This window comes from Natator depressus, chromosome 2, assembly GCF_965152275.1.
Source record: "Natator depressus isolate rNatDep1 chromosome 2, rNatDep2.hap1, whole genome shotgun sequence".
Classification (NCBI taxonomy): domain Eukaryota; kingdom Metazoa; phylum Chordata; order Testudines; family Cheloniidae; genus Natator; species Natator depressus.
In genome coordinates this window covers 37795095-37817156 of record NC_134235.1, presented here as the reverse complement: position 1 = coordinate 37817156, position 22062 = coordinate 37795095, and the positions used below count along the sequence as shown (strand labels likewise).

General features: G+C 44.8%; 1 protein-coding gene and 1 long non-coding RNA gene across 2 annotated transcripts in view; one reads left to right on the top strand and one right to left on the bottom strand.

Moving 5' to 3' along the window:
- The window catches only part of LOC141982187 (uncharacterized), a 78560-nt gene that overhangs the window by 22285 nt on the left and 34213 nt on the right, over window positions 1-22062 (top strand). The window lies entirely within an intron of this gene.
- The window catches only part of ANKRD46 (ankyrin repeat domain 46), a 70113-nt gene continuing 52167 nt past the window's right edge, over window positions 4117-22062 (bottom strand). The window contains exons 6-7 of the mRNA XM_074944029.1: window positions 11003-11089; window positions 4117-4243 (exon numbers count right to left, since the gene is read on the bottom strand). Coding sequence (XP_074800130.1) covers window positions 4201-4243; window positions 11003-11089 — 130 coding nt within the window. The 3' untranslated portion in view covers window positions 4117-4200. The remainder of the gene's footprint in view (window positions 4244-11002; window positions 11090-22062) is intronic.

Below are 22062 nucleotides of genomic sequence, written 5' to 3'. Positions count from 1 at the left end.
GAAAAAATGTTGTACTGTTTATTCAAAACTGATAGTTAATTTGATGCCCCTTTACAATCTATTAAAATAACCTGAACATCAGAAAATAAGGCAAACTCATATACTTCTGTGCGAGAAAGGAGGAAATACTTATATTTCTGCTGTCAAGTATTAAATGCTCATGAGGTGACAAATGTTTTTCATCCTACCTGGAAAATGATTCTTAATTGTAACATTATCACTGCTGTCAATTATCTCAATTTTATCATGACTAGCAATATTTGATGAATTTTTCAAGCTCCAGCTCCTGGAGTCAAATGATTATGAGCTTTATCTATTTTTAAGTGCGCCTCTGGCCCTTCTGGTTGTGGATTTAAAACATGGCCTGTGTGTACCCTGAAGGTTTAAAAACAATAAGGCACAGAAAAACAACTGAAAATTCATTATATTTTTTTAAATCACATAATTTTTAGGCCAATGTCATGATTTGGGGGGCCTGACTCATGATCTTTGAATGCTCAGGGTGAGCAATACTACACTGTAGATCAGGAAGGCAGTTAGCTATTTAGAGCTAATTCATATATGCTGCTTAATCTGTTGCTGAAACCCCTTCCTGCCTACCCTTTGCACTTGCAGACACCATATTTGCATGTGAAAACCTCATATTTGCACATACATACTGGGCCACTGCACCAAACAAGTGCTTATGTGCTTGAATACCCTTTTTGGAAGTTCAAATGTCACTGCACAAAAGTTGCAGGCGCAGTTTAGATGCTCATATGTGACAATGTGTATCATAACCTTCTATGTCAGTCCTGTGTCATTACGTACCCTAAGAACAGAGACATCAGGGACTTAACTAGAGCTATCTAGTAATGTTAACAAAAAACCTGATGAAGAAGAATTAAAAGGAAAAACAGTGTTCTTTCCTCTGCCTCTCTCTCAGAAACTAAAATTTCACACCAGACTCTGGAGAAGTGAGAGATGAGGTACGCTTCCAGAAACCGTTATTGAAGATTGGTGGAAACATCCAGTTAAACCAGTGGTCAGATGTGGGCAATAGCTGGATTTATTTTAGTTTGTGTGTTTTCATGGAGAGAGCTTTCTACAGGCAACATTCCATCAGATCCCCAACATTCTGACCCCCCCCCCACCTCCCGCTCTTACTCCTTTTCCATGGTATTAACTTTCCATTAGGTGCTCAGACATCCAGACGTCGCCTCTTACTGCACATCAAATTTCAGAATCACCGGGATGGGGTGTGAATAGGAATGTGCCTCTACATCACCTCAGCGGGTCCATCCAGTTTTGTCTTGTTAACACTCTGCAGTAGAAGGTAGAATTGTTGCTAGGATACTGTATCTGTGTGACTGTGGTTTTCTGCCTCAAAACAAGACTCAGCTCCAGCTCAGATCAACATCATTAGTGCTTAACCATGCAAAGAAGGTGCCAACATGATGGCTTCAGTCACTGAAATTGGAACATCTAAGGTTTAGACCTTCCAGGTCAAATTCATCCCATAGAAATCAATGAAACTGTGCCTGCATTGAATTTAGCATTTATGGTAAAATTGATCCTGTTTCTATAAACGTAAAAAAGTACAAAAAACTAGCAAAACAACAAATGTAAGATATAATAATATCCTTAGTTCTTATAAAGCACTTTTCACCTGTAGGTGTCAAAGCGCTTTACAAAGGAGGTCAGTACCACTTTCTCCATCTTACAGAGGGGAAACTGAGCCACAGAGAGGCTAAGAGACTTGCCCAAGGTCACGCAGGAAGCAGAGCAGGGAATTGAATCTGGGTCTCCCAAGTCCTTTGTTGCTTGCCCTCACCATAGGACAATCCTTCCTCTGAAATAAGGGTAGAGTACAGCACAATGGATTGGAAGGATGGTCTTGTGGGTAAAGCGCAGGCGTGAGAGTCAGAGGACGCATTGTCTATTCTTGGCTGTGTCAGAGACTTCCTGTGTGATACTGAACTCAGTCCTGCATGGCCTTAAGCACCATCAACTTTGAATTCAGCAGCAATTGAGGGTGTCAGTTGAGGGGCAAACACTTAGCAGGAGGTGCTCAGCAGCCTGCAGCTTTGGGCTCACAATATCTGGGTCTCCATTCCCCTTAGGGCTGCTAACTCTGATTGATGATATTCTGGGAGATTTCCACCCCCCCCCCCCCCCACCACCACCATGACATAATGTCATTTTCTTAAAATATCCTACTAAAATCTTCCAGATTGCTTTCAATAATCACTGGGAGATCGATGCCGATTCTGGGAGACTCCAGGCAATCCTGGAGGGCTGGCAAACCTCATTCCCCTGTCTATAAGATAAGGCTAATATTACTAATCTATTTTAAAGAGCTATTATGAGACTTAATTAATGTATGTTGTAAAGAGCATTGACACCCTCTGTCAAGGCTGACTCCCCACTCTGTCACTTGGCCTGCAAGGATTTTAAAAATTAATACTTGCCACTCCAGGCTTGTATTACACTCCCAAGGTTACAGCTTTTCTCTGACCTTGGCTTGGTAAATGCTGCCACCACCCAAATGCAAAAAAAAAAAAAAACCCCTTTGAACCCAGGAAGAAGCACTTGGGAATTCCTCCCTGTGGGGTACCCTCAAGCCCTTTCACCACCACCACCCCCATTCCGGGGAAGAGCTGAGAAAGAAAACAAAGGAAATTAGCTGTAGCTACCAGCTAATCAAACAACATGCACAAACCTCTCAGGACACCAAAAATCCAATCCTGTTCTTAAAAAGGGTAAATTTTACTAAAAACAAAAAGGAAAAAATTACATCTGGAATTTAGGCTTTTGCTAGATTTTAAAAGAGCAATTCCAAAAATCAAGCACCCAAAATAGCTTTCTTGGGGGTTCAGCTTAAAGGTTACAAGCAAACAAAAGCATCTGGAGTTAGCACAGAGGAGATCCACAAGCCAAAATAAAAAATAAACCTGATTGTGTCTAACTAAACATTGCCTATCCAAATAATTTCTTCTAGGTATGGAAGATTTCATACTTGGTTCAAGCCTTACACAGCATTGCTGCTCTGTCCCTGCAGCCCAGAGAACAACAGACAAAGGGAAAGTTTCTTTCTCAATTTTAAAAAGTTCTACCTTCCCATTGGCTCTTTTGGTTAGGTGCCCACTCCTTTTCTTTTACCTGTGGGGGCTTGTTAACCCTTTACAGGTAAAGAAAGCAGAGAACAGACCAAGAGGTATTTTACAGCTAACTGGCTGGCTGAGAGTCCATCAAAGGGAGCTACTCCCCTGCACCCCCCCCATTAATGTATCACACCCTCTAAGAGGGGTGCTGTAGAAGTGGGACATCTTATTACTAATGTGCTAACCAGAACCACCCATCCAGTGGACTGATAAGAGAAAGGGTTTGGGGTCACTGAGGAAGAGTCATGGAAACCATGAGCCCAGTACTCAGCAGCAGGAAAAAAGTGAGAGCATGCTCAGAAGTATTAAGGCTAGATGACGAGCAGCCCCTGCATGGCTGCAGCTGGGCTCAGGGAACCTGCACAAGGGCTGCTAAGAACAGTGGTCTCAGTACTCTGGGGGGGAAACAGCAGGAAGCCCTTGTACAAAAGGAAGCATATTACAGAAATCTAAAGGAGTAAACAACGAGGGTAGCACAAAGCCACACTGCCTAGGGTTTCCTCACAAAAGGACTGTAGCACAGGAGGTATAATACTTCCCTGATCACCCCTGGTTGGTGGGAGGATCATTTTCTCTTCTCCAACACTGGCAATCTCTGGGAGGCATTGCGGACGGTGCTGGGGCCTTGGTCCCTTCATGAATCTTTTGTGGCGATTTTGTACCCCGAGGTACATGGTGGGAACAGTCCTTGAGCCACCTAGTCCTTCTATGTGGGGTGGGTGTAAAGGGATTTTCCTTGAGCCCTCCCCACATCTGTGCATCTGCACTAGAACTAGGGTCAGTCTGGTGCAATATAAGCAGAATTATAAGAGCTTGGATCCAACCTAGTTCTCAGTTAAATTTATTTTAATCCAGAGCAACTTCACTGAAGTGTTATACCAGTGGTAATACAGCAAAGTCTGGCCCCTTGATGAGAAAATATGACTCCCAGAAGAGCTGTGTATTTTAATACAAAGTGCATCCGCCCTCTTCTTTGGCCTCTTTCTTTTAAATTAACTCAGTTACACAAATTCCTGCTTGCAGTTGCCTTTGATTTCTGGAGCAAGTTTGCTGTGAGTCACGCATTCTTGTTTTGAACTCCCTCAGCATAGTCAGTGAATCTAGAATTATGAAAATCAGAAACGAATGAAATTACCATGATGTGATTGCCAGAGATGCCTGATATTAATTCATCCTGATCTGCAGAACCTCTATGCTGGCATTCAAAAGCAGATTCTCCACGGGAATATTGTTAGCTCTCTGCAATCATACCAGAACATATGGGTGGGGTTACTTCCACAGTTTGCTGTGGATTCACGTTCTGTTCACATGTACTTTAACACACAAATGATGAAGAAATCATGACATAGATGTAAACAGGGTCTGAATGAGCTCTCCCCTGATGGCTAGCTGGGGAGGGGCAAGGCTTCAGGACCAGACTGCATTTACATGAACATACCCACTCTGCCTGGGTATCTAGCAGACAGAGCTGTGTTGCCAAAGGATCAACTTTGGCTGGTGTTGGATTACAAATCACTTTAGTACTGAATGCCGGGGTAGTGAAATGTTGTTACCAATGCTTTTATCTTTATTGTATGAGTAAAGGGCAGCTATCGGAGCGGAGCAGCGAGTGGCCAGCGAGGGCGGCCAGCGGGGCAGCGAGTGGCTGGCAGGGCAGCCAGCGGAGCAGGGCAGTGGTTGGCTGGCAGGGCAGTGATGCCAGAGCAAGTCCTCAGATGGTGGAGCAAGCAAGGTGCCTTCTCCCGCCCCCACCCTCCACTCTGGGTGGGAGGTGAACTCACACTGATGCACCTCTGAACCTTGGGTCCTCACTGACCAAGGACAACCACTGTGAGGAGCAGAGAGGGGCACGGTAACGGAAATTTTGGTTGTAGAACTCAAGAACCGGAGGCAGAAGACACTGCCCCATGCTCTCTGGGGTGGGTGTCCTGCTCACAGTTTTATGTTTATGAATCCAGCTTGTGGCATTTTCCCTAATTAATGTCCGGTGACTTCCCTCCTTTCATTAAAAGTTTCTTTTCTACACTCAGACTCTGTGCTTGCAAGATGGGAAGTATTGCTTCTCAGAGACACCCTGGAGTGGAGTGTAATTTTCCCAGGGTATTGACTGGGGGCTCGAGCCAGTTCAGTTGTATTGTTGAAAAGGAACCCCTAGATATTGAATCTGGCCCTCGTTAGAGTGTATCTGAGCCAGGAATCCATACACTGAAAAATATTTCTCCCACAACACTTGAGCAATGGTGGTGGCCTTCTGGTCATGTGTGGGATATGCCTGTGCATACCGTATAAAATGGTCAGTCACTACTAAAATGTTCCCAACATTCCTCCTGTCCACTTCTAAAGATAAGAAATCAGTGCATACCAGCTCCAAGGGTTTGCTGCCGGTGATATTCTTCAGCTATGCTGCTCTAGTGGGCACAGTTTTACCGAGCACTTGTCTCACATTTCTTGAGAACATTCTCAGCCATCTGGGGCCAATAGAACCTAGTATGAATAAGTTCTAAGGTTCTATTGGCCCCATTCTCATTCTCTCCATTCTCAAGTGTCCAAAGTCATCATGCAGGGCCCTCATGGCCAGGGCTCTGTACTCTTTTGGTAGCACTAGTTGTGTTTGTTGATTTTGTAAAGGGTTTGCAGTAATTCGGTGCAGCACTCCCTGAATCAGTTTTAGTTTGCTCCATTCTCTCAATAGTAATTTACCCTCAGGGGGTAGATGGAATAATTGCAGCAGGGTTTTGCCCCTCCCTTTTTTCAAGTCATGTGTCACGAATGTCACTATCTTGCAGTTGGGCTTTTTGCCAGTCAGCGGCATTGAGCATGGACAATGGAGATTGGTTCCACACAATACAGTTCATTGAGGCAGGTGGTACACTTTCAAGGGGCAAGCCCAGAGTTTCTGCAACACAACCATAAAGATTCTCATGGGCCTCTGGCTCTTGACAACTCCCACTGCAAAGAGCTCTCACTCCCTCCACAGGAATTACAGCAACTTCAGATGCCTGTGGATGCCGGGACAACGCATCCACATCTACATTGCTTCTCCCTGATTGGTACTGAATGCTGAACTCGCAGCTAGCCAAGGCAGACACCCATCTCTGCCCTGTAGCATCCATGCTAGCACTAGTTAACACATAAGTCATCAGATTGTTGTCTGTCCACACTTGAAACTGAGCACCATATAAGTAGCCAGAAAACTTCTCAATGATGGCCTATTTCAAGGCCAAGAACTCCAGCTTGTGGATGGGGTAGCAAGTTTCACTATCAGACAGTCCTCAGCTGTCAAAGGCCACCGATTTACATTTGCCTTCAACTTCCTGGTATAGGACCGCACCTAAACCCGCCAGACTGGCATCTGTATGTAGGATAAATGGCTTGGTTGGGTCAGCAAAGATTGGGACTGGAGCATGAATTAGGCAATTAATGATTTCTCGAAAAGCCCTTTCACATCTCTCGTCGCATCGTGATCCAAAGGGCTCTAAGGGGCCATAGTGTCTCTGCTCAGGAGACCTTGGGGACCTCCCCTTACTCTTGGTCTTAGACTTGTTCTTGCTGGATAGGTATCCCCTGGTAAGATCATTGAGAAGTTTTACGATGGTAGCATAATTCTTCACAAGCCTGCTATAGTAGCCACTAAATCCGAGAACTACAGTACGGCTGTTTAGTCAATACACATCTGAATTTTCCCATTCTTTTTACGAATCACCAAAATGGGTGAGGTGTATGGGCTGCGGGATCTGTAATGATGCCATTCACAATCAGCTCCTGAAGATGATGTCGCACATCTTCCATCCCTGAGAGAGCAATCTTCCTAGATCTCTCCCTGAAGTGTTGGGAGTCTTGTAGACTGATGTTGTGTTCCACTCCTTTTGCATATTCCATGTCCCACTCATGCAGTGAGAATACCTTGGATCTTTCACAAAGCTTCTTCCTCAGGTGATCCTTCCACTCCTCGGACAATGGCGAATCTCCAAAGTCAAACCTTGCAGGATCCACTGCCGGAACTTGAGTTTCACACTGGGGTCTCACAATGGTTTCGGGCTCAAAGAGGTCTGCTATCTTCTGTCCTTGCTTCACAACATCACGGCTTGTTTCATTAGCAATCAGTATAATCACCTTTTCCTGTGCTTCAGAGGTAGGGTTATGACTCCACTGGGGACCAGCACTCCTTTAGGGAGCTCTCCATCAGCCGGCTGCTCTACCATTGCTAATGCCCCTTTACTGTCTTTCAGCCAGGTACTCATGACAAGCACTTCTCGCTCCATCCTTGCAGGCACTACTAAGGGCATACATCAGTGCTCCCATTGGTAGCTCAGAGATCTCCTTGTCAGTGCTCTTGATTTTTCTGTAGGCTTCAGCACAAAGTGTATGGATCATCGGGATGTTAAGGTATTGGTCCCCAGCTCGTTGTCTGCAGTAATCTGCGAGTACCTTGAAGAGACCGAAGTTGGTCCCTGTCAGCACAGACACATCAGAGATTCCTTTAGAGTTGGGACATGTTAAGGCAGCTGTGTCTACCTCTTCTCTTACCCCGGCAACCTCCTCTGGAAATTCCAGGTGCACTATGACATACCCTTGGTAGGGGTATTCATCCATGCTGAGGCCACACAAGCCAAGGCCGGTCAGTGGTTGTATAGGCAGGTGCCTAAGCATCCGTTGGTAGAATAACTGAAATATAATAGTCACTTGAGATCCAGTGTCAAGCACTGCATTACATTCTGCCCTTTGAGCCTCACCGTGACTTCTGCTTGAGGCCCTATCAGTCCTGATGGGATCCCAGCTGGGAAGTCTTTTCCAGGGGAGCCTTCAAGTCCTGTGGGCCTGTGTAGTAGTAGGATTTTATTTTTGTATTTTGGATAATTTAGAATGAAGGATATAATAATATAGCATGTATTAAATGTATTGATGTATGATTTGACGATATCCTGCCAGCCACCCTTTTTGAATAGCAGAAAGGAATGGCCTAAGGGGCCATTGGTAGAAACTCATTAGACAGGCTGCCAGTGTCTGAACTGATGTTAAGGCAGGAACAGACCAGAACAGTCCTTATGGCTAATTATGGTCACCTTTTGTTTTAGGATAAGTTTTCATTACAGTATTTGCTATAAGGTCTTGTTTCTTATCTGCATTGCAAATGAAGTTGTGTAAGGTTCCTTTGTAATCCCTTTGGTAACCATATAACCCTTTCTAAAATGTGATCCTATCTGAAATTCTCTGGTAAAATTGTTTGGTGTCAGTAAAGGATGTGTGCATGGTTAAGGCTGAGTGTGAAAGCCATCACAAATGTCCAGATGGTCAAGAAGAAGTGATAGACTTGGGGAGACCACAGGAAACAATCAGAAAACATGCATTGTATCTGATACTAAGCGAGTTAGCAGCATTGACAACCACCCCCTGTAGGCGAGACAACAAATAAAAGATAACAGCGGAAAACCCCAAGATTAACACCATTTAAGGACTAACGATTACAAAATGACATTGCAAAATCCACAGACTAAAATGGGAATTTACAAGTATAAACCTGGGGTGTTTTGCCATAGAACTTTGGGTTCAGTCCTGCAAAGCCTCGGAGTATCGGATCGTGACTGACAGAACCCAGCTCCTCACTTGTGCTCAATCTAACTGGCCATTAGATTGACTCAAGCTACAACAAGCTGGTAACTATAAGACCATCTGCAGGACTTGTGTGTGTGTGTGATTGCAGTGAATGCATATGCTAGCTGTTGTATTTTCAAGAAACGTGGCGTATTGCCTTTTCCCCTGAAGAGATCCTGTGTGCTTTTTATAAGCATAACACCGGGGTGGGTCCCCTTCGCAAGCCCCTTTGGCAGTTCTTCGACCCCTCCCAACTGGCCTTCAGCTTTCCATACACTAAGGAGGGATTTTCTTCATTACGACTCTTGGCAGCACGGTGTCCATCCTGGCCACACCAGTAGCAGAAGAATGGTCCTTTCCCTCTTCACTCAGGTGGGATGGTGGCTCTAAATGCTGACTTCTCCATCGCCACAGCGAGAGGATCCTTATGCCTGGAAGTCTTAGCTTGGTCAATGGTGCTTTGCAGCTCAGCTATCTGTTCTGTCAAGACCTGCACTTGTTGGGCAAGTTCCTCTCTGGTGCTCACCATCAGTACACTGGCCGTTTGTAGGGGTGCTGTGCTGACTGCCTCAGAGGGTTGGACTTCCCAAAACTCACTGGCAGCCTGCCTTTCCTCCTCCCCTCTGACCTCTTTTATCAATTCGGAGTAACTTGTGGGATTTTCCTGCCCTTCTCTTAACCAGAGATGAAGTATAATCGGGTTCTTAAAATTTTGAGCCAGTCTGGTTTGATCCATCTGCTCAGCAGTCACTGCTCCCTCAAAAGCTTATGCCCAAATAAATGTGTTAGTCTCTAAGGTGCCACAAGGACTCCTCGTTGTTTTTGCTGATACAGACTAACACGGCTACCACGCTGAAACCTGCTCCCGTCTTGACAGCTCTCTGTAGTAGTCTATCCAGCCTCTGTATATAATCGGAAACCTTCTCACTCCTTTGCTGACAGGAATTAAGGAACTGACAATAAATGTCCTCAGAGCCCTCTGCGCTCCCAAAGGTGTGCTCGAGGGCCTCTAAGCAGTTGTTCACACTGACCCCAGGGTTAGTGAGCTTCAGGGTGCGAAGCACGTCTAATGCTGGGCCTCTGAGGCTCTCTAGTAGACAGCTTCGCTTTTCTGCATCGGGTACGGCCCACTCCTGCAGCATTTCAGTGGTGTGTTCCAACCAGGGTTCAAACTGTTCTTCCCCAGGTATTGGGATGGGACCCCCAGCAAATAACCTTAACTGACAATAAGAGCCTGACAAATGGGACAGCACTCCTTTTTCCAATACTTGCCCCAGTGCCTTTCCTCACTCACTGACTGAGGCTGCAGCACCCAGTGTTGGCGGTGCTGAGTCAAGGCCCAAAAAACCCAGCATATTATACATTATACAAACTGTGATTTCCCCCAAAATATAAACAAAATTGTTTTCCCAGCTTTGTGGATCACTCAAGATGTGCTTGCAAGGGGGTACTGATCCAGGATCCCAGACAAGCCCCCAAAATGTAATCCTTCTGCCAGGTGGAGTCGGCAGCAACCAGGGCCGGGTTCAGTATCTAACAATACAACACAGAACTGGCTCGAGCCCCGACTCAGTGACCTGGGACAAATTACACACCACTCCTAGGCACCTCTAAGAGGCAATACTTCCCCACGCACAAGCATAGAGTCTGAGCGTAGAAAAGAAACTTTTAATGAAAGGAGGGGAGTCACCCGACATTAGGGAAAATGCCGCAAGCAGGATTCATAAACATAAAACTGCTCAGACCCCTTTAAAAACGATAAACACCCACCCACCCCATTGGGCAGTGTCTTCTGCCTCAGGTTCTTGAGTTCTACAACAAAAAGGTTTTTTACAGTGTACCTCTCTGCTCCCTCACCACACCCCACCCCACTCTCAGCGGTTGTCCTTGGTCAGTGAGGACCCAGGGTTCAAAGGTGCATACATTATGAAGCACAAAAAGGGGCACAAATGTAATTTCTTTTCCCTTGCCAGCAGATCTCTTAACCCCACATCACTACAAAGGCAATTTAGGTTGGCAGTTCTTTAATTATACCTCAAGTGAAATTTGGCCAGGAAACTTGAACTAACACCTTCCTGTTATGGAAAGTACGAAGTGCCTGGGTATTTTTGCTGGCCATATGCGATCAGGACCTTACTTTATATCTCATCTGAAAGCATCCAGCAGCACAGTACTGTCCAGAACCACACTAGACCTTGGCCCAGTAATGTTGCAGAGGGAAAACACCACTTCCTGCAAAATGCAGGTGTCCTTTGGAGGTCACTCACCCTGGCACTGATCCTCTTTGCCTTGTGAGTTGTGACAGGATCACAGCAGCAATCCAGATGCCTGAGGCAGCAAATTCCTCAGGTTGACTATACAGGATGTAAACAAGATTTTTTTGGTTCCTGTTAATGACTGCTTTCACTTCCATCAACCTGCCCCCCTGGCACCAGGCTACCAGTTTACCCACCCCAAATACATTTGTTGGAGGTAGCTAGTACTTTCAAATGCTCAACGTGCACACTTTGGATTTGCAAACACTCTCTTCTGTTCAGGCAGAAGTAGCACATTGGCTCCTAGATCTGGTACCTGCGATATATGAAATGGCTCAGATCCCTTATGCCGCACCACCAGCAGATTTTGGCCCGAAAGTCAGCATGGACCTGCGCTAGCAGATCCTACGCCATCCCTCCTGTTGCCAGCCTAAGGGGTGTGGCTAAGAGAAAGGAGGCATGGCAGGGGCCTCCTTATGCCCCTTAATCTCTGACTACTGCATTGGTCCTTTTAGGCTGCTCTAAGATACACTAGGAGCCCAACTGGCACACAGTTAGCACAGGATCATGGGGATGTAAAGGTCACCTATCAACCCCTATCTTGAGCTCTGCTGTGTACTTCGCCATTGCTAAGGATCTGGGTCAGTATTTCTTTTCAGGTGAATTACAAACAGGTTTGAAATATGGCTCAGCAGCTAGAGAATTACTATTTAGTATGTATAGCTATATACAAATATGTAATTGTATATCCTGAGCATACTTAGAAGGCCGACAGGAAAGAGGCAGGAGCCGGAGTACAGTTAGCATGCTAATAGCACTGATGGACTCTTCAAACTGCCATGCACAGGCTGGTCAGCTTTTTAAATTCACGCTGACAAGATAGGGTGATCCGTGCATTTCTTCTCTTCACCCTGTTTACTTACAAAATATCTCACAGGTCCACATACAACAAGTGGCAAAGTAACAGTGTCCCCTCTCAGCTATGTGCCTTCAAGATCCTGTGATGTCTGAATTTAAGATGATCTATTGATCATCACTTTGTCAGAACACAGAACACATTAATTGCGCATCTCCCTGCTGGGTTGTAGAACAGGGCTGGCATCACATGGTGACTCAGCTTTTTGTTTTGAAATGTAAATTTGAGTACATTTCCCCAACTGCGTACATTAGCAGCTCATAAGATGCCCACTCCGGCTCTCTTTGAAATCATTTGGAATTGGATTCGGCCCCAGATCACAAAAACACCACACACTGGTCACCCCACAGTAGGAGATCCACATTAGGATTTAATCATTATTTCATAGAGCTCAGTCATGCTCATCTTGCTCTTCTTCTCTGTAAGCTAAATAGCCCTGAATTTTAGAGCTTTTCATCCCATGTAAACCACACAAGGTGGCTAACCAGGGGCGGCATGTGTAACTGACAAGATGGGTGCGACATAGGGAACGACTGTTTTGTGAATAATTTCTTATTCCCTACACCTGATAATTGTTAGTGAGAAAATGCTGAACTTGTTTATAACCTCTCAGAATTGTGTATTTTAAATTATTGCCAAGGGGTTTGTTTTTAATGTAGAATTTCTCAGTGATTTCAGTTTAGCTGGATTTTTTTTTTATTTGTGAACATTTTAGTCTGCCAATTAAGTAGATTAAATTAAGTATTGGTGAGATTAATTTAGTATAGCTCTCAGAGAGCAAGCGCACAGGTCAACAATATTATGATCACATTCTGTTCTAATTAACATGTTAATACTCACGACAGTTACCGAGCAACAATAGGATCATTTTAACATGAGCTGTAAAACATATTCAAGGTTTAACTTATTATGACATCGAATTAAGTAGGAAAAAAAAGAACACAAACATATCCATTAGTCAAAATCAAACCCTAGATACATAAACAGAAAGGGCCACATGGAATAAACAGGTCATCTAGCATCACTGTTTGTCATTAACTATGACCCAGAATGGAAAAAAAAAAGGACAGAATAATTAATATTAAGATAATGTGTGTGGGATGGTTGAGTGACACATGACCTTAGTGGTGGTAGGGATGAAAAGCCTTTTTCCTCTAGGTCAAAAGCAAACACATTATTGCTTCTGCTTCCACTGCCTGCTTAGCAGTGCTGTCAAGAGTAAGAGAAGCAGAGTGAAACTGACAAATACTGGTCAGTTTCATTCTGCTGCTCCTGCTGGGTTATGGGGAAAATGTTCAGTGCAGCTGTTCAAGCATAGGAATAATGCTCTAGTTGCTGCTGGGGGCGCTCTAGGAATAAAGAGGTGAGATCAATTACCCTATTTAATGTCAGGAAAATTACAGACAAAAGACCCTCAGTTACACTTATGAAACCCCATTGGCTTAGGTTAAGTTGCGTGGGTATAATGAAGGCATCACTAGACTAAAGTACTTGTGACTATGCTGCTTAATGGCAAAACAAGGGGGATATGGCAAAATCCAAATGTCTTCAGTATGCTTCTCTCTAACTCATGTCAAAATTTAACTCATCTGGGCATCAATCAGGAAAATCAGCTATCCTTACAGTACATTGAAATAATGAAAAACAGTAACTACAGCAGAAGATCATCCCTGACCATGTAGGATGGGTTTGACAAATTTAGAGTCAGGAGGAGGATGGTGACAGTTGGCTATTAAGGATGGTGATAGTTGGCTACTTAATATGCTTCAGTACTTTGGATACAAATAAATAGAGCCCTACCAAATTCATCATCCATTTTGATTAATTTCACAGTCATAGGATTTTAAAAATCATAAATTTCATAATTTCAGATATTTAAATCTGAAATTTCAGTGTTGTGACTGTAGGGTCCTGACCCAAAAGGGAGTTGGGGGAGTCACAAGGTTATTGTAGGGGAGTCACGGTATTGCCACCTTTACTTCTGTGCTGCTGGTGGTGACAGTGCTCCCTTCATAGCTGGGTGGCCAGGGAGTGCCGGATGCTGGCCAGGAGCCCAGCTCTGAAGGCAGCACTGCTACCAGGAGCAGCGCAGAAGTAGGGATGTCATGGTATGGTATTGCCACTCTTAATTCTGCGCTGCTGCAGTCAGAGCTGGGCCCTCGGCCAGCAGCCGCCACTCTTCATCCTCCCAGCTCTGAAGGCAGCGCAGAAGTAAGGGTGGCAATACTGCATGGTCCCCTTTTGGGTTGGGGCCACGAGTTTGAGAAATGCTGGGCTCCTCCATGAAATGTCTATAGTATAGAGCAGCGGTTCTCAAACTATGGGTCAGGACCCCAATGTGGGTCATGACCCCATTTTAATGGGGTCGCCAGGGCTGGTGTTAGACTTGCTGGGGCCCGGGCCCAAAGCCGAAGCCTGAGAGCTTCAGTCCTGGGTGACAAGGCCCAGGGTTACAGGCCTCCCACCTAGGGCTGAAGCCCTTGGGCTTCAGCTTTCGCCTATTTCTCCCCCTGAGCTTGGGTGGCTCAGGCTTTGATTCAGTGTAGTAATTTTTGTTGTCAGAAGGGGGGTCGCAGTGCAGTGAAGTTTGAGAACCCCTGGATTAGGGGTGTGGAACAGCTTCCATAGGAGGAGAGATTAAAAAGACTGGGACTGTTCAGCTTGGCAAAGAGACAACTGAGGAGGGATATGATAGAGGTCTATAAAATCATGACTGGTGTGGAGAAAATGAATAAGGAAGTGTTATTTACCCCTTCATATAACACAAGAACTAGAGGTCACCCAATTAAAGTAATATGCAGCAGGTTTAAAACAAACCAAAGGAAGTATTTCTTCACACAACGCATGGTCAACCTGTGGAACTCATTTCCAGGGGATGTCATGAAGACCAAAAGTATAAGTGGGTTCAAAATAGAATTAGATAATTTAATGGAGCATAGGTTGATCAATGGCTATTAGCCACTATGGTCAGGGATGCAAACCTATGGTCTGGGTGTCCCTAAGTCTCTGATTGCCAGGAGTTGGGACTGGACGACAGGGGATGGCTCATTCTTTGTTTTAACAATGACAATTGTTAAAAAAAATATTTTAAAAAGAGATATTTAGGAGAAATATTTCCCATGTGTAATTCTGAGGCCTGTCTATGAAGTGTCAAATATGCCTGTGATTAGCTGTAGAGAAACCACTGCTGTACTGTTTGCCAAGGTCACCAGGAAACCCATAATTCATCCATCACTTTGCACTTCCATCCAAGGATCTCAGTATGCTTTACAGACACCCTTGACTTAAGCCTTGCAGTCCTTACCTGTGAGGTAGGAAAGCACCATCCTCATTGTACAGCCATTGAAACTGAGACTATGGCTACACTACAGAGCTTACAGCCTGGGCCGCTACAAGCTCTCTAGTGGAGCCACTCTGAGCCGGGAGAGAGCTCGCTCGCTGACACCGCGCCCTCGACACCGGCACTTAGGTTTGTGTAACTGATGTCTCTTGGGGGGAGGCTTATTCACAGCTCTGAGTGACCAAGTTATACTGACATAAAGGATAGTACAGTAACTCCTCACTTAACGTCATCCTGGTTAATGCTGTTTCGTTGTTACATTGCTGATCAATTAGGGAACAGGCTCGTTTAAAGTTGCGCAATGCTTCTTTATAACGTTGTTTGGCAGCTGCCTGCTTTGTCCACTGCTTGCAGGAAGAGCAGCCTGTTGGAGCTAGCTGGTGGGGGCTTGGCACCAGGGTGGACCGGCAGCCCCTGTATCAGCTCCCCTAAGTTCCCTGGGCAGCAGCTACCCAGCAGGCTATCAATTGCCGGCAGTTCAGCTGTCCCTTCCCCCACTGCCATGTGCTGCTCCTGCCCTCTGCCTTGGAGCTTCTCCCCGGAGCCTCCTGCTTGCTGTGCAGGGATTAGAGGGGAAGAGGGGTGCTGATATCAGAGTGTCCCCCTCCCCGGGGTCCTGTCTCCCGCTCCTATACCTCATATCCACAGAGTAGGGGGGGACACGACAGGGCTCAGGACGGAGAGAGCTTGCGGGCAGCAGCTGCTGTCTCAACTTGCTGATCTACTTAAAAAGGCAGTGTACTTAGCATGGGGACAGTGTACTTAAAGGGGCAATGCACGTCTCTCTCTCACACTTACGGTGTGTGTCTCTGTCCCTCCCCCCCCCCCCGCACACACACATGGTGTGTGTCTCTGTCTCTCTCCTCCATGTGTCTCCTCCCTCCCTTCGTGCTGTCTTGTACAGTGTGAGGCTACATTAACGTGTTAACCCTTGAGGGCTTAAAATTTATACTGCGTGGGGGTGTGTGTGTGTGTGTGTGTATTTCTCCAGACAAAAGACTATAGTCTTATCTATATAGATATAGATATATAAATATAGTCTTATCTGGCAAAAAAAATTTCCCTGGAACCTAACCCCCCCTATTTATATTACTTCTTAGGGTGAAGTTGGATTCGCTTAACATCGTTTCGCTTACAGTAGCATTTGTCAGGAACATAAGTACAACGTTAAGCGAGGAGTTAGTGTATAGACATGGGATTCTCAAACTTCACTGCACTGTGACTCCCTTCTGACAGCAAAAATTACTACAGGACCCCAGGAGGGAGCACCAAAGCCTGAGCCTGCCCAAGCCCCGCCACCTCGGGCGGGGGGCCAAATCCAAAGCCCGAGGACTTCAACCCCAGGAAGGGGGGCCTGTAACCTGAGCCCTGTCACCCAGGGTTGAAGCCCTTGAGCTCGGGCTTTGGCCTGGGGCAATGGGATCGGGCTCCAGCCCTGGCAACCCCATTAAAACGGAGTCACGACCCATTTCTCGGTCCTGACCCACAGTTTGAAAATCGCTGCCCTAATCTTTTCTGTTGCCCTTCTCTGTAGCTTTTCTACTTCTAAAATATATTTTTTGAGACGAGACAACCAGAACTGCATACAATGTTCAAGGTGTGAGTGTACCGTGGATTTATATAGCGATATTTATATAGCGATATTTTCTGTGTTCTTATCTATCCCTTTCCTAACATTCTGTTAGCTTTTGTGACAGCCACTGCACATTGAGCAGATGTTTTCAGAGAACTATCCATGATGACCACAAGATCTTTCTTGAAAGGTAACAGCAAATTTAGACCCCATTAGTTTGTATGTATAGTTGGGATTGTGTGTTCCAATGTGCATTACTTTGCATTTATCAACATTGAATTTCATCTCCCATTTTTTTGCCCAGTCACCCAGTTTTGTGACATCCCTTTGTAACTCTTCACAGTCTGCTTTGGACTTAACTGTCTTGAGTAATTTTATATTGTCTGCAAACTTTGCCACCTTTCTGTTTATCCCTTTTCCCTGATAATTTATGAATATGTTGAACAGCACTTGTCCCCGTACAGATTCCTGGGGAATTCCACTATTTATCTCTCTTCATTCTGAAAACTGACCATTTATTCCTACCCTTTGTTTCCTGTCTTTTAACCAGTTACTGATCCATGACAGGACCTTCCCTCTTATCCCATGACAGCTCATTTTGCTTAAGAACCTTTGGTGAGGGACCTTGTCAAAGGCTTTCTGAAAGTTCAAGTACACTATATCATAGAATCATAGAATATCAGGGTTGGAAGGGACCTCAGGAGGTCATCTAGTCCAACCCCCTGCTCAAAGCAGGACCAATCCCCAACTAAATCATCCCAGCCAGGGCTTTGTCAAGCCTGACCTTAAAAACTTCTAAGGAAGGAGATTCCATCACCTCCCTAGGCAACGCATTCCAGTGCTTCACCACCCTCCTAGTGAAAAAGTTTTTCCTAATATCCAACCTAAACCTCTCCCACTGCAACTTGAGACCATTACTCTTTGTTCTGTCATCTGCTACCACTGAGAACAGTCTAGAGCCATCCTCTTTGAAACCCCCTTTCAGGTAGTTGAAAGCAGCTACCAAATCCCCCCTCATTCTTCTCTTCTGCAGACTAAACAATCCCAGTTCGCTCAGCCTCTCCTCATAAGTCATATGTTCCAGTCCCCTAATCATTTTTGTGGCCTCCGCTGGACTCTTTCCAATTTTTCCACATCCTTCTTGTAGTGTGGGGCCCAAAACAGGACACAGTACACCAGATGAGGCCTCACCAATGTCAAATAGAGGGGAATGATCACATCCCTTGATCTGCTGGCAATGCCCCTACTTATACAGTCCAAAATACCGTTAGCCTTCTTGGCAACAAGGGCACACTGTTGACTCATATCCAGCTTCTTGTCCACTGTAACCCCTAGGTCCTTTTCTGCAGAACTGCTGCCGAGCCATTCGGTCCCTAGTCTGTAGCAGTGCATGGGATTCTTCCGTCCTAAGTGCAGGACTCTGCACTTGTCCTTGTTGAACCTCATCAGATTTCTTTTGGCCCAATCCTCTAATTTGTCTAGGTCCCTCTGTATCCTATCCCTACCCTCCAGCATATCTACCACTCCTCCCAGTTTAGTGTCCATCTGCAGACTTGCTGAGGGTGCTGTCCACGCCATCCTCCATATCATTAATGAAGATTTTGAACAAAACGGGCCCCAGGACCGACCCTTGGGGCACTCCACTTGATACCGGCTGCCAGCTAGACATGGAGCCATTGATCACTACCCATTGAGACTGATGATCTAGCCAGCTTTCTATCCACCTTACAGTCCGTCCATCCAGTCCATAATTCTTTAACTTGCTGGCAAGAATACTGTGGGAGACCATATCAAAAGCTTTGCTAAAGTCAAGGAATAACACGTCCACTGCTTTCCCCTCATCCACAGAGCCAGTTATCTTGTCATAGAAGGCAATTAGATTAGATTAGTCAGGCATGACTTTCCCTTGGTGAATCCATGCTGACTGTTCCTGATCACTTTCCTCTCCTCTATGTGCTTCAGAATTGATTCCTTGAGGACCTGCTCCATGATTTTTCCAGGGATTGAGGTGAGGCTGACTGGCCTGTAGTAACCCGGATCCTCCTTCTTCCCATTTTAAAAGATGGGCACTACATTAGCCTTTTCCCAATCATCCAGGACCTCCCCCGAGCGCCGTGAGTTTTCAAAGATAATGGCCAGTGGCTCTGCAATCACATCCGCCAACTCCTTTACTACTCTCGTTAGCAGCACATCTGGCCCCATGGACTTGTGCTCATCCAGCTTTTCTAAATAGTCCCAAACCACTTCTTTCTCCACAAACGGCTGGTCGCCTCCTCCCCATGCTGTGCTGCCCAGTGCAGTAGCCTGGGAGCTGACCTTGTTTGTGAAGACAGAGGCAAAAAAAGCATTGAGTACATTAGCTTTTTCCACATCCTTTGTCACTAGGTTGTCTCCCTCATTCAGTAGGGGGCCCACACTTTCCTTGACTTTCTTCTTGTTGCTAACATACTTGGAGAAACCCTTCTTGTTACTGTTAACATCTCTTGCTAGCTGCAACTCCAAGTGTGATTTGGCCTTGCTGATTTCACTCCTGCATGCCTGAGCAATATTTTTATACTCCTCCCTGGTCATTTGTCCAATCTTCCACTTCCAATATCCACCAGATTGCTCTTGTCCACGTTTGTTGACCCCATCAAATAATTCTAATACATTAGTGAGGCATGATTTCCCTTTACAAAAGCCGTGCTGACTCTTCCCCAACAAATTGTGTTTATCTCCATGTCTGATAATTGTGTTCTTTACTATAGTTTCAACCAATTTGCCTGGTACTGAAGTTAGGCTTACCTGCCTGTAATTGCCAGGGTTGCCTCTGGAGCCTTTTTAAAAAAATTGACATTACATTAGCTACCCACCAGTCATCTGGTACACAGGCTGATTTAAGTGAGTGTTACATACCAGTTAGTTCTTCAATTTCATATTTGAGTTCCTTGAGAGCTGTTGGGTGAATGCCATCTTGTCTTGGGGACTTATTACTGTTTATCAGTTTATTACAAAACCTCCTCTACTGACATCTCAATCTGGGACAGTTCCTCAGATTTGTCACCTAAAAAGAATGGCTCATGAGTGGGAATCTTTCGCACATCCTCTGCAGTGAAGACTGATGCAAAGAATTCAATCAGCTTCCCTGCAACAGCCTTGTCTTCTTTGAGTGCTCTGTTTGCACCTCGATCCTCCAGTGGTCCCACTGATTGTTTGGAAGACTTCCTGATTAAACATCTTTTTGCTGTTAGTTTCTGTCTTCTACAGTTAATGCCCTCTGGAGTACCTGGCATTCGCCACTGGTGAAAGACAGGATCCTGGGCTAGATGGACCATTGATCTGACCCAGTATGGCCATTCTTATGTAGTCTACAGAGGACAATGGAAGTATGAGCAGGGATGTTCCATGGGACAGCTGTTATCAATACAAAACTACCAGTAAGTGTGCTGCTCACTCACCCCTTACTTCATACACAATAACTTTCTCTCAAGAACCCACACTCTTCTCTGAATCCACAAGTGGAAAGAGCCTAAGCTTGCAAAATGGATGAGTTCTAACTATGTGGCATTCACCTCCTTTCTCCAGTCCTCATGGAAACCCCTTTATGGCAGGACTGGGACTTCAGGAGGGAAAGCACTGAGTTCCTCTGGATTCTCTCAGCCAGACCTACAGAGAAGTTGCACAAGTTAACACAGCTACAGAATATATTTATTCTGTTATTTTCCGGAAATCCCCTTTGAGGGAAGATGCGTTAATTAGGAGAGGAGAGAATGGGCTCTTCATTATTTATTATTAATGCTCTTCCTTGAATCGTCTGGTTGGACTCTGACCTTGTTCTACCATTCATGTGTCTCTTTGCCCATCTTCCTCACTCTCAACTCTGTTCCTGACATTTTCCACTGTTTCCCAGCAACATGAACTTTTCAATAAAAGTAAATACAATTAATAAACTAATACTTGCACTGCAGTGACTTCAACCCAAGTTAAGTGAGAATTTGTAGAGCTCCTTACTTGCATGAACTGTTTCATTCACTTCGGTTTTTCATATTTATGTGATGTGGTCCTCACACATGCATTTATTTTCTCCAGTTTGTAACATGAGTCCAGTTAATCCAGCCATTCCTTTGTGTGGGAGGGATGGCTGCATTCTGTTCCCTAGTTTCAAAGCTGTGAGCAAGAATAATCTGTGACATATTCCAACTGGAATGTCTTTTTTTAAAAGGAGTTTTTGGCAACATTCCCAACACAGCAAGTGCAGGATCAGGATCTGATTTCACTTCTAGTGCTGGAAATATCTGGCTATTATGGAGAGATGGCAGCAAGAGTTAAGGTTTACCTAGTTTTCTGTTATAGTCTGATTTTCACACACACACACACACACAGACACACATACACACACACACACACTTTTGCCAAAGATAAACTAATCGGCCTGCAATTTCTAATCTGTTTTCCTTTACCAGAGGAGAATTTTTTTTAAAGGTTTGAGGGTAGTTAGACAACATGTTTATCAGATATGAAAGTTCACAAAAATTATATGTTTATATTTTGGAATTTTTCCCTACCACTTTTCTACCAGTTTCATCACTCCAAAATCTCCAGATGTGGGTTTTATATTGTCCTGCCTGAGGAATAGGGTCAGTACAACAATAGTATTTTGTGCAAGTTTGCTGGGATAAATTTTGGATGTATTTGCTACATTTGATCCAATCCAATGAGAAGTCCTGGCAGTTTGTAAAAGTCTGCAAATAGTACTGGATGCACTTCAGAAAGATTGCAGCCCCAGACTGCCTATATCAGAGCTGGGCAGGTATTTTGGAGTTTGACATGTTTGTAGATAAAAGCACCACAGAACTGCTGTGGGGATCCTGCTACTGTTGTGGAGTTTGCTACTTGGAATCCCTGTGGTAGTTATAAACCCTAGATGGATGCCTGAAGCGATTATAAACCTGCAAGGACCCATGAGGAGGTTTGCACTACAATAATAGTTCACAAATGTAAAGAGAAATACATTCTAATCCCAGCTTCCGGAAATGCTAATACACAAAAGAGTTATAGAAACATTCATAAAATGGGTTTTAAAGAGCCCAAAGAGATTTCCAGATCAAAAAATTCTGAGAAACTGGAATTAAATTTGTAAATATGTATCAACAACTTCGGAGGAAAACTTAAAAAGAGTATCGTTAAGAAATCAGAAAGCGAGGAAATTCAAAGTTAAAGATACACTTAAACCCTCTTCACCCAAAAGCTAAACATTTGGTAAT